Here is a 13,552-nt window from a genome sequence, read left to right as displayed (position 1 = left end):
AAGAACCTCTTTTTGACACATGACAGCGTCCACAATACGTAAACTCGCGCAACCTAATGAAATTTTAAATAAAATCCTGTAATAATATTTAAAAAAATCAAGTACTTAAAAATAATATTTCGCTTACTTTAAACATAATCTAACACATGTTACATTTTTGCGGATCTTCGTTAGTGAGTATTTTACGATATTAATTTATCACGCAGGATTTACTTATTATGTCATTTATCATTCATTTTTATTTTTAAACTAGTGCTGTGGCAGTCTGTCATTTCGATTCAAATGACATTTCAGTAAGTTGATAGAAATCGTATATTTGTTTAAGCGCCTCCTTGTATATAGGGCCTAATCGATTCAACCAATTCGAAATTAATCGTTAGATTTGGCAAACGATACGCCTTAGCCACATCGCAACATACTTCAAAACAAATGTGTCAAAAATGTGAACTTACAAATCCGGGACAATAGACGAATTGTGTTCGGCTCGTGCTCGGCTCGCCTAGCGTAGACGCACCAGAAACGCCTAACAGACAAAACCTTATATTGTTGGTTTATTTAGATCAAGTGTTTCTATTTCTGCCAGTTTCACTTGACCGAGGAGGGCACTGTACAAATATGTATAATTCATTCTCATTCGTCCAACAAAGACACCTACGAGTAGATAGGAAGATTCTTTCGAGATCTCCCCATTAATACAAATAAGAAGGATCCGTTGCCATCTGTGATCAACGGGAACAAATGTGTGAGCGGGCAAAAACTATGTTTATCACAAAAATAAATATCCTTCAGGACCGTTGGAGACAGGCAAGTTGACTATTCGAAGCAGACGCAAAAGCAAATGCTAGTTGTCCTGGCACTTTAGCCAAGAGTACAAGCAATGGTGCTTCGTAGCTTATTGGTGCAACAGAGTCGCGTTTCGGTCAGCACGAAGCGTTAAAGATGGTTATATCGCCTAGGCTAGATCGGTGGGTCAGAGACTAATGACGCTAGTTACCTGCAGCTGGTGCGGGTGCGGCTGCGGCGGCGAGGCGGTGGGCGGCGCGTGGTTGAGGTACGCCACGTGGTGGTGGTGGTGGTGCTGCCCGCCCCCGGGGCCCATCAGTGGGCACAGCACCTGACCAAACATCTATACGTTACAAAGGGTTATATTTGTCCCACAAAAGGTAGTTGCCATTGTTGCCAAGGTATTCAGTTGCAGGTCATTGGAAACATCAAATTTAATGTTTGCTTGTCTTGAGATAGCGGATAAAGGTGGAACAATTATTAACATAATTTTAAGACCTGTTACCAATCCTTTATCTGCAAATAAACTATTGAATTTGAATCTGAATTTATAGGATAAATTTCACAGAACAGATAGATATTCAATGAAATCTAAACATGAAGGCCGAAAACTTCACTTTCTGCCGCTTCCGTTACGCTTCTCAATGTAAGATTGCAATTATTGCAAAGCGTCAAAAGCGTAGTCTTATAAGCAGTAAGTCAGTTGACCCTGTAGGGTAGGCAGAGCCCGACATTCAAGCGCACGAAGTTAGGTCTTACATTCAGCAGTGCTCATGACTAGGGTTTGCTCCCGGGAAATACCGCTACCGAAAGTACCGGGAATTCCCGGGATTTTTGGCCAAGCAAAGAACCGGGAAATCAACTTGAAAAATCCCGGTACTTTCGGTACTTTCGAAATACCTTTCAGTGGCATTTTTGATACAAAATGTATTTATTTCTGTTTATATTATTTAAACAGTTAAAAAATAGGCATAGGTACAGTAACACGCGCTTAATCACTATTTAATAGCGGGTGGCAGTGGCAACCTGGCAGCCATGGCATTGCTACCGCGATACCCTAGGACCTAGCTAGCCCCACTAGCCAGATCAGTAGTCGAGTTATGTATTTTTGGTTAATGTTTGTTATATTAATAATTGTGTATTTATTTTTTCTCTCTCAATCTCATTTCTCATTTGACTCATTTCTCTGCATGTTATAAAACTGTTCGCGAATTTTGCGAAAACTAGAACTACTAAACGGATATTTATGAGTGTTTCACCTATGTATGAATAAGTGATTCTTGAGAATCTTGAGGAATGTTTAAGGTATTGTTATTATAAATTGATTATTAAAACATGACTATATGTGCTAAAAGTCGGTAAAAATCACGCTGCTTAAGAGCTTCAATTGAAAACCCTGCCCGTACGTACCGATCGACTTATAACAAAATAATGTATGGTGGAATTGTCGCTTTTATACATAAAATATCTGGGCAACCGAGCTTCGCTCGGTTCTGTTTCGTATCCTTGGCATGTGTCGCCATCTAGTTCAAAAATGAATAGTACCTACATCGAGCGAAAGAATTCTCAGCCTTAACAATACAACTACTCCACACGAGATGGCGCGCATTTCGCCACAAAAACTCAAATAGTGTATTTTTCTATTCGTTTTAGCCTTGACCTGTGTCGCCATCTAGTGTTTGCAATAAATAGTACTTACATCAACCGAAAGAATTCTGTCTTAACAGTACAACTACTGCACACGAGATGGCGCGCGAAGAAAAACGCATGAAAACTCGAAAATTCGCGTTTTCCTGGACCTAAGGATAAGTTAAACCGATTTCTCACCCCCAAAAACCCCCACATAACAAATTTCTGCGAAATCGTTAGAGCGGTTTCCGAGATCGTCAGTGTAAATAAATATATATATAAATAAATAAATAAATAAATAAATAAATATACAAGAATTGCTCGTTTAAAAGTATAAGATATAGGCCTAAAAGTCGGCAATGGCTTATGTCTAACTTTTAAAGATAACTGCTATAAACATGCTTAACTTTAAAAAAATGTTTACATATAATGTGGTATTACGGTATTCCACAGAAATATCCAGAAAATGACTAATTTTCTCGAGAACGTTCCCTCTGACTAGCAAAAAAATAGTGCACCATCTCAAATGTTTTGTTTCCTTTAGTTCACATTCTTTGCTTCAAATTACATGTTTGGGAAGTTTTGTGAGATTTTACTGCCGGTCTATAATCAATTATTATATTTCTTTAATAGTATTTGTCTTATTTCTTTTACTAAGCGATTAAACATCTCCCAGTAATGGCAGATCGCTTAATCGGAGCAATGTATTGTAACGGTAACCATTGATGCCTATGTTTGCCAGATAGTCGGGTTTAGGCGGAATTCTTCACGATTTTTTTGCTTGTTCTCCCGACTCCCGATTCATTATAATAAAAAAGGCAGATAAAATAATACGCCGAGCGAAGGCGGTGCGGTTCGGTTATAGTAATATAATAATAAAACATGTAAAATGCCAAAAAATATGTTGTTTTATTTGAAAAAGCGAAAAAAATTGACCAGTCCCGAAAGTACCGAAAATCCCGGGAAATCCCGGTTCCATATTGCTTCGGTACCGAAAATCCCGGTTCTTTTAAACAGTACCGGTACTGCGATCCCTACTCATGACCCTATAGGCCTGACATACAAGCACGAAGACTGGTTTGCGGGCGTAGCACACTATTTGGATAAACTTTACAAATAGTCTAGTAGTAGACTTACAAGTAGTCGCATTTACAAATAGTGTAAAGGACGGGCTGACGTCATATCGTTTATCACGCGACCGTGCTTGTCTGGACGCTTCGGGTCTTCAGTTATACGTGGAGCACGGCTTTCGATCTTATCAGTAGCTGTTACTAAGGTTTACATTAACCATTATGAAATAAAACTATGAAAACGGGTTATATCGCATACAATGAATTTATAATTGATCCCAACGTTTCGACCTCTTTAGAGCGTTCGTGGTCAAACGGGTAGCGATATAACCCAGAGGAACCCGAACCTTCTCTGGAACTTGTACGCTCCTTTTTGCTGTGTACTTAACACAGCAAAAGGGAGTGTACAGGTTTCTAATGGGTTGGCAACGCGCATGTGACACTCCTTGAGTTGCAGGCGTCCATAGGTTACGGTGACCGCTTTCCATCAGGCGGGTGCTTGTTTGCAGCCGACGTAGTAAAAAAAAATCCGCTTTCATAGTTTTATTTCATGTGTAACTAACTATCGAGCTAACCGAAGACAATATAATTTACAGGTAAGTAAATAACTTTCCTATACTATATTAACTATATAAAACGAATGTTGGTTACTGTTGTGCCGACGGAAAGTTTCCAAAATCCTAAAATTTTCACATAGAAAAACTTCGCAAACTTTCCATACCTTGTATGGATGAGAATTTTCCATTTCATAAATTTAAATTTCCTTTATTTTTAACCGAAAGTTTCCGCAACTTGCACATCAGTAATGTTGATAGTCGGTATACTGACCTGGAAGGGCGGCTGCTGGTAGTGGTGGTGCGGATGGGGGTGGGGATGGGGGTGGGGGTGCGGGTGCTGCATGGGGTGGGGGTGTGGGTGGGGGTGGGGGTGGTGCTGGTGCTGGTGCGGCGTGTGCGCGGGCGAGGGCGGCGGGTAGAGCGCGGGCGAGGCGGCGGCGGGCGAGGGCGCGGGCGGCGCGTACTCCGGCATGGACATCGAGCCCATGGACGACACGCCGCCCCCGTGGTACATGCGCACTTGGAAGTTCGGCTGCAACAACACAGTATCATTAGTTACAGTTTCCTCCTCAGTGAGACCTTCAAATGTCGAAAGTTAGTTTAAAAAATTTGTGTAAAAACAGGGACGGCTCACTCCGCGATTCTATCGCCGCGCTACAAGTACATGCTAGCGGAGTTCGCGGCCTGATCAGGGGTGGCGCGCGTTCTCACGGAACGCACGTTCGCACTTTCTATTGTTACTTTACGTCGCGAGTTTTTTTTAAGGTTCATATGCGATATGGTTAATAATGCTTAGTTAAATAGACATCATGAATAAAATAGGACAATCTTACACATATCTTATTGATTAAGTCCCACGTAAATGTTCAATAAGGCTTGTGATGCTGAAGGCTTAAACAAAAATATATAAATACTGTATATATACCTAGAAAGTAGTCAAGACTTTAATAAATAGTATAACATTTTATCTGAGAATTAATTTGTTTTAATCCATACTCCATAGGCAACCCTATCGTCCGACGCTGCGCACGTGCGGCTCGTTTCTTTGTTAGAATTTTGTAGGCATTTAAAAAGGCGGCATTTCGTGAACATCAAAGCAGTGGGCCTTCTGTACTTGTACTATTATATATTCTGTGGTAAAAATCATGAAAAAAAAAGTGTTATAAAGTACTAGTTTTTGCCCGCGGCTTCGCTCGTGTTAAATTCGAAAATTGAGGAATGCTTCATACAAACTTCCACCTCCTATTTTAGGGAAGTGGGGGGTTAGAAAGAGACAAAACGTAGCCTATGTCACTGTCCATCCCTTCAACTATCTCCATTTAAAAAATCACATCAATTTGTCACTCCGTTTTGCCGTGAAAGACGGACAAACAAACAGACACACACTTTCCCATTTATAATATTAGTATGGATTACTTTGATGAATGCTTTGACGAATATGTCCGAATGTTGTCTACAAATCTCTATTTTCAATCGATTGTCGTAAATTGTGATCAGATTCTATGACCATATTTTTCTCTTCATTCGTTTTCTTAACTTAACACAATGATGAAAATACCTAATTATAGTTATTTTGTGTTTGTAATTTTGCACCGCCTACAACTTCTCTGGTTTGCCCAAAGGTTGACTGGTAGAGAATGCCTTATGGCATTAAGTTCGCCTATTGTACATTGTGTTTCTTTGTTCAATAAAGATTAAATAAATAAATGATAAATATAATAACAGGGCCATCTAAACAACGCGCGAAATGGAGCTACATACAATTTCGTAACAAAACACTCGAGATCTCGTACAATACAAATCCGATCTAAGACTAGAATATGTACAGTTAGGTACATCTCCCGTCCGCAACATCGCTAACAACCTTACCCCAAAAGATGAACTGCATTGACTCATTCATTCGGATTCTTCACAAAAATATAGAGAGAAACTAGAAAAACTTAACTGGCTTCCTATTCGTGAACGTCGATCCTTACGCATTCTCTGTGTGAGCCTGTTTAGTTGATCTTTCGGTTTAGCCCATGGTTGACTGGTAGAGAATGCCATCTGGCATTAAGTCCGCCATTTGTACTTTTTTGTATTGTGCAATAAAGTTTAAATAAATAAATAAAAATATACACTAAATAGCGAAAGAGGACATTTGAGGTATCAACGGGGTAGCAAAGCAATCATCATCATAGGTATACTTACCACGTGTTGATAGTGGAGCGCGGGTTGTTGCTGGTGGTGCGGGGGCGGGTACACGGCCGGTACAAAAGGCTGCATGGGGGCTGGAGTCAGCAGGGGCTGCCCGGTAGCCGCTGCCACGCCTACGCCGCTGCCGACACCAACTGGGGAACAAATATTTTGTTCATAAAACGTATTTTTGTGCAGTGCCCGTACAATTCACACACTCTTCATCGCAAAGGTCTGCAACAAAGTCGCATACACTCTTATTAACAATTGGGGTTCTTCTGTTACCCTAGGCAGTATGGTCGCAGTTCTAACCTAACCTAACCCACTTTTCTAGCAAATGTTTGTTTCTGTAGAGTCGCAGTTCTAACCTAACCTAACCTAACCCACTTTTCTAGCACAATTTTGGTTCTGTATGGTCGCAGTTCTAACCTAACCTAACCCATTTTTATAGCAAATGTATGTTTCTGTGAGGGTCGCCGTTCTAAACTAACCTAACCCACTTCTCTAGCACAAGTTTTTTTCTGTATGGTCGCAGTTCTAACCTAACCTAACCCATTTTTAATTTTTCTGTAAAATGATATTAGGTAAAATTACATTTCGATGTCGCGTAGCATCGGATTTATGAAAAGGTGGTTAAAGAAACGGTCGTCAAATGATAAGATTGGCAACAGTTCTTCTGGTTATTGAGTTTCTATAAAATGATATTAGGGAAAATGACATTTCGATGTCACGTAGCATCAGATTGGTAACCGTTCTTCTGGTTATTTAGTTTCGGGAAAACGATAATGTGGGATAGCAAACTAGCGACATTTTGGAAATATGGTAAACAATGTATTTGGATTATAAAAATTCTGTCAACCGTTTTCGGACAAGTGATAATCGGACAAAGGATTTTCGAAACATCGATAGGTTACCCTCGCGGTGGAACTAGTGCCTATAGCTCTAAACGCTATTTGTCTGAAGGATAAGTGACTACATGTACGTACCTTTCCGGAAGTTCCTCTGCGGCTGCGCGGGCAGAGGCCCGTGCTGCGCCGCCCCACCCGCCACCGCCCCTCCGCCCCCCATAGCTCCGTACGCCAGCTGCAAAAACAACTACATTTGTACCAGAGACACGTAGCCAGCTTACACAGATTCAACCAATTAGAATCCTAGGCCACTCTAGAACCCTGTCGTATTGACACCGTGCTTCATTTGCTATAGAAGTCAGTTTGACTTTTACGGTGAAAGGGTTCTACAGTGGCCTAGGATTCAGATTGGTTGACTGTACAACTTCGAACAAAATACGCGGATATAGAAAAAACAAGTGAAAACGCGACTATTGGACCTGATTAAAGACAGTATTTTTGATACGCCACAGGGTACGGAATTGATTGATATGTATGTTATTATGGGTAGTATAGATGAAATTTTTTGACATAACGTTTTGATGGATCAGTATTAATTTATTACCTAGGTACTTCAAGGACGGTTCGGTGAAAAGGTTAAGCATGATTGCTAAATGCGCGTATCTCCAGGCGGGCCGACTTAGGCGTTGGTATGATATTGAAAGATTAATAAAATATTGTCAAGAATATTTTTCATACTGTGGTTAATGACAAAAATACATGCTTGTGAATATTTTGAGCATAATACGTATGTTTCTAACTTTCTATATATTACGTACGTTTGCATATTCTACTTCTTGTTAATACTTATAACTTTTGATATCTTTTGACTTGAAAGATAAAAATCTTACAATGTCACAATGATGATTTATACACGACATTAAAAGCATTTTCTACAGATAAATCAAATCAGACAGGACTTTGACATTGCATAAGGCTCACTGTACAACGTATTGAACATTAAGTCTTAAAACAATAAGGTCTACAATTGATTCAGTTCATGTTCAGTGGGCGTAGCAGTATCACAAACGCTCACTTATGGAGAATAACTGGACAAGCACCCGTACAAAAAGAAATCCAGACGCGGAAATGTGAAATGGAAACGCAGAAAACCTGATACCCACCTATCCAAAATGGCCCTCACCTGGAATATACCCGGAAAGCGCAAACCATGCCGCCCTAAATCGACTTGGAGTCGCTCGGTCCAGCAAGAGCTTAGGTGCTAGGGATGGGGTGGGAGGAGGTTAGCCAAACTGCCCAAGACCGGAGTAAATGGAGAAATATGATTCGAGCCCTACACCCCAGCAGAGGGTAACGGGATGCAAAGAAGAAAGAAGGGCGTAGCACACTAGTGTGATCAATCGCATCGGTGCGTCCATATCGCACTTACAAATACCTAGTGCGAAATGACGGCCTGGCGTTATATCGTTTATCACGCGACCGTGCGGCAAGCAGGCAATGCCAGGTTATACAAAAAATAAATCTGAGGTTTACTAATTGAAATCTTACGACAGTATATCAGGGTATATAATTGATAGAATTAATAAATGATTAAATAGAGTATAACCTCTGTATATGAGTTTAAGGTCGCGAACACTTCGCTGCAGATAACACACTTGGTGACCTGATTATAAAAACTGATGATTAGATAGTTACCTACATCCGTGTGTGTTTGTATATTTGGAAGGAATTATGATAAGGTTGATTAATTATAAACTGAAATAGATACCATACACTAAAGAAAAAGTGGTCAAGCCCACTGGGAATCGCCCCGGGTCTCCAGCTATCGTGGCTGACGTGCTAAACCGCTACACCACCTCGGCCGCCGTGGTACCCGTCGAAAATTCTCTAGTGTATGTTATCTCTTATCTCTGTAGGCTAGGCGCCTTTGACCAACTCTAAGGGCGAGCAATGTGTGCTTGCACCTCCTATATGAATCCTTTACAGGATTACGATATAGCGAGAGAGATGGTGTTGCTATCTATCGAACTATAACTTTGAATGTTGATTAATCTTTAGGATTCATTTTAGAGATACTGTCTAGAAAATCTAATTATCTAGAAAAAAATATAGATTTTAGTTTTAGATTACGACGTAAAAAGTAAAATCTAACCAAACGATGGAATCTAGGAATGAACAAACTTTCAAACTAACTAACGTGGTGCTTTCAATAAATGGATGTAATGCATTTATGATTTTCCCTCGTGTGAATTAACATATATATTTATGTATGCCGGATTCCAGGTCTGTAGTTAAGTATTACAGTCTGTGTATATTTGAACCTTTCTTCGGGATAAATTCAGATTATTTCATAAAATGTGGGTTCAAAACTTCGATCGATAAATAAAGGATAAAAAAATGTTTCAATATGTCTAAAAATTCGATGGCGATTGTAATTAGTAAAATCTAAAAAAAAAAGATAAAATCTTCACTAAACGCACGCATAAAAGGTTATAGTATGTTGAAAAAATCAATAAAATTCCATAGCTAAGATACCAAGTAAAGCCGTATCAGAACACAAGTTTATAGAGGTACTTATATACCAGCACGATTAAGCATGACTTTTGCACCCAGATAGCCCAGTCACTCAACTGCCATCGTGACTAGCGGTCGCTCAACATGTGGTACTTCTACTTGGGCGCATTCTTCGTGTTTTTAAAGATCTATAATAGATTAACTTCGGGAATATGCTACTCAGACACTGTGATGACGGGGAAGGTGGTGATAGTGACTGGTGCGAACAGTGGTATAGGGTTCCAGACGGCTATGGAGATAGCTAAGAGGGGCGCGAAAGTGATATTAGCCTGTAGGGACGATGTTAAAGGAAAGAGAGCTGAGGCTTCGATAAAGAAGGTTTCGAAGAATATTTTGGTTAGGTATGAATATTTGGATTTAAGCTCGTTAGCTTCTATAAGGAGATTTGTAGAGGAATTTAAACAGAATGAAGCTAAATTGGATGTTTTGATAAACAACGCTGGTGCTAGCGGTATGGGTAGTAAGAAAACTGCAGATGGAATAGTGAGAGATATGCAGGTGAATCATTTCGGACCGTTTTTGTTGACAATTCTTCTAGTGCCGTGGTTGAAGAAGGGTGCTCCGAGCAGGATTGTGAATGTGTCATCTTACTTCCATAGATTCGGGACGATTAAGGATATAAATGAAGAAGGGAAGTATAGTTTCTACAGGATTTACGCTAACAGTAAATTGTGTAACGTTCTATTCAGCAATGAACTAGCTAGAAGGCTTGAAGATACAGATGTGGCGGTGAACAGTTTGAACCCGGGGCAGGTTAACACGTCTTTCTATAAGAATGCAAAGTTTTTGGAGAAGTTGCGAAGTATGGTGCTGTTTACTTTTTTCAAGAGTCCTTGGGAAGGCGCGCAGACGAGTATTTTCCTGGCTATCTCTGATGATTGTGATTTCATGACGGGGAGGTATTTTATGGATTGTGAGGAGAGTAAGATGTCTTTCAAAGCTACTGATGAGGAGGACGCCATGAGGCTGTGGAAAATGTCTGAGGAGACTAGTCAAGTTGAGGCCGGAGGAAGCTATTTGAGGTAGCGTTATGTCTGATGTAACTACATATAGATAAATTACATAGATGATGCAAAATATCGGATGGATTTTTATTCCGATAGAGAGTACAGGGCCAGGGTTATGCCAGATTGTCAAAGGTTTATTTTTAATAATTCCGACATCACTAAAGGCGCTATTTTAAATCAGTAGTCAAACTATACATAAGTGGTGAACGTTTGAAATATTATTATTTTTTTATTTACTTTTACGGCCAGTTTCATCAACCACATTTGACACGCAGCAGATGTCTATGGAACTTCCCATACAATACAATTTAACGAACGCTTAAACGGTGACAGACGGTTTGATGCAACCGGCCCTTATACTCGTCGATTTGATTAATACTAAAATATGTCAATTAATTAATTTTAATTTTGAATTTACTGTCAAAAATTCATTTCAATACTATTTTTTAGAGGATGGATTCTTATTTTTAAATTACGTCCAAATCGAAGAAGGTTTTCCATGACAAGTAGATGTAAGGGTAATAGTGGTCTCAGTAGTTAGAATTGCTTACGTATTGATGTTTTTAGTCTTGGATAACCTTTTCATATTGAAGCTTATTTTTAGCAATTTCACAATGAAATGTAGAAGATTTTTTTAGTAAATTACTATGTAATGTCATTTAGTAAGTGTAAAAAGGTATTCCTTTCAACTAAGCGATTATTTATCAGCGTGTAAGTTGTTATAGCGGTTGCAGATGTAATAAATCTTAGTAATAATTCTATTTAAATACAACAGAATTTTTTTATAAATAAGAGTTTTGTGTTTAATTTATCGTATAATATTAATTTAGTCCTATTTTTCTCTTAAGTTTGATATGTACAATTTATTAATACATTACATATATTATACGGATGACATACGGATGATATTATAGTAAATTATTCTGAATATGTCAAACTTCGTAAAGTGCCGCAAAAATCACAGTCATTTTGTGTTTACGGCTCTCTGTACTCGTATTTTTTTTTTGTAATGGCTATTGTGTGTTTTTTTTTATAATTGATTTTGTATGTTTATTTTATTTCTTCTTTTGTTTTTTTCTTAATTGTTTTATGTGTCGTTGGCATACGTGCCGCCACTAAACCTAGATGTAGTCAGGTCCTCACAGAGAACCAGCGCTGCGGGTTGCCGTGGCATCATGCTGAGTGAGGGTCCTATTTAGCGTCCATTGTATGTTTTGTTTGCATGCCTTCTTCTTTTTGTGTGTACCATGTTGTGACGTTAAATAAATGAATTCTATTCTATTCTATTGTATGAATATCCCTCCATAATGCGTCCGACACGCAACGAGCCTTTTTTTAACCCCCGACGCAAAAATTACGTGGTGTTATAACTTATAAGTTTGACGTGTATGTCTGTTTGTGTAGGTATGTGTCTGTCTGTGACATTTTAACAGATTTAGGTTTAGTTTTTTTTGTTTGAAAGCTGAATTAGTCGGGAGTGTTCTTAACCGTGTTTGATGGAAAACGGTCCACTATATCGCGCTTTTTTAGGGTTCCGTAATCAACTAGGAACCCTTATAGTTTCGCCATGTCTGTCTGTCCGTCCGTCCGTCCGTCCGTCCGTCCGTCCGTCCGCGGATAATCTCAGTAACCGTTAGCACTAGAAAGCTGAAATTTGGTACCAATATGTATATTAATCACGCCAACAAAGTGCAAAAATAAAAAATGGAAAAGAATGTTTTATTAGGGTACCCCCCCTACATGTAAAGTGGGGGCTGATATTTTTTTTCATTCCAACCCCAACGTGTGATATATTGTTGGATAGGTATTTAAAAATAAATAAGGGTTTACTAAGATCGTTTTTTGATAATATTAATATTTTCGGAAATAATCGCTCCTAAAGGAAAAAAAAGTGCGCCCCCCCCCCTAACTTTTGAACCATATGTTTAAAAAATATGAAAAAAATCACAAAAGTAGAACTTTATAAGAACTTTCTAGGAAAATTGTTTTGAACTTGATAGGTTCAGTAGTTTTTGAGAAAAATACGGAAAACTACGGAACCCTACACTGAGCGTGGCCCGACACGCTCTTGGCCGGTTTTTAATGTAATGAATCTGTTAAAGACCCGTCAGACGTACAGCCAGGAGCGACCTTTGGCAGACCAAACTCGCGTGGAGTGTTATCACGGCCTATCATTTCACGTGTTGGTATGACTATGACAATATTGTGATAAATCGGGGACGGATGTGAAGATCAAATGACGTCACACATTATACAATGTCAAGTAGTGTCCGACTGAAAATAGTTTTTTTTTCTGCTTACTTTTTAAAATAATATAACCTGGCGATTACAATATGCAATCTTTTGATAGTTGCCAACCCCATTGCTATATTTTTCGTATAAATCCGTGTCAACTACCTATAGTGAATCAAGTATCAACGTAATATAGAAGCGTGAAATGGAAATATTTTTTTAATACTCATTTCAAAAGATATGATGTAGGTAGAATGTGATACTGATGTGTCTCCTTCTAACAGTGATGAAATAAAGTATTTGTTAGTTAAAAATACTCCTTAACACTATCAAACGACAGATATTAGCAAAAACACACGGCAAACGTATTAGTGACATCAAAATGAAGCCAAAAGTGGAAAAAATAATTAATTGACTATATTTTTTTATAATGAATTTTTAATAACAGAACCTAATTTTAAAGCGTAAAAAATAAAAATTGAATCAGGTATAAAAAGAAACAAAAATTTCTGTCAGAAGTGGGATTCGAACCCACGCCCACAGAAGTGGACTGCGACCTGAACGCAGCGCCTTAGACCGCTCGGCCATCCTGACTTGTCCCAAGTGAACGAAATTAACCGTGGCTTGCCAATGCTCGCACTTGAAATAGACAACTTTTAGAAGTACGAACGGAATAC

General features: G+C 38.9%; 2 protein-coding genes and 1 non-coding gene across 3 annotated transcripts in view; 1 reads left to right on the top strand and 2 right to left on the bottom strand.

Annotated features, from left to right (window-relative positions):
* The window catches only part of LOC125236785 (ataxin-2-like protein), a 107,980-nt gene that overhangs the window by 7,581 nt on the left and 86,847 nt on the right, over nt 1-13,552 (bottom strand). The window contains exons 18-21 of the mRNA XM_048143711.1: nt 7,201-7,297; nt 6,230-6,369; nt 4,311-4,571; nt 995-1,114 (exon numbers count right to left, since the gene is read on the bottom strand). Coding sequence (XP_047999668.1) covers nt 995-1,114; nt 4,311-4,571; nt 6,230-6,369; nt 7,201-7,297 — 618 coding nt within the window. The remainder of the gene's footprint in view (nt 1-994; nt 1,115-4,310; nt 4,572-6,229; nt 6,370-7,200; nt 7,298-13,552) is intronic.
* Nucleotides 9,603-11,435, top strand: LOC125236828 (retinol dehydrogenase 12-like). The gene has a single exon (XM_048143760.1). It carries the CDS (start codon nt 9,721-9,723, stop codon nt 10,660-10,662), a length of 942 nt encoding a protein of 313 aa, XP_047999717.1. The 5' UTR covers nt 9,603-9,720; the 3' UTR covers nt 10,663-11,435.
* Trnal-cag lies at nt 13,386-13,469 on the bottom strand. The gene has a single exon. It is a non-coding gene; the product is annotated as a tRNA-Leu (tRNA).

The sequence above is a fragment of the Leguminivora glycinivorella genome, chromosome 19 (genome assembly GCF_023078275.1).
Source record: "Leguminivora glycinivorella isolate SPB_JAAS2020 chromosome 19, LegGlyc_1.1, whole genome shotgun sequence".
Taxonomy (NCBI): Eukaryota; Metazoa; Arthropoda; class Insecta; order Lepidoptera; family Tortricidae; genus Leguminivora; species Leguminivora glycinivorella.
This window is presented reverse-complemented; position numbering and strand designations above follow the sequence as displayed.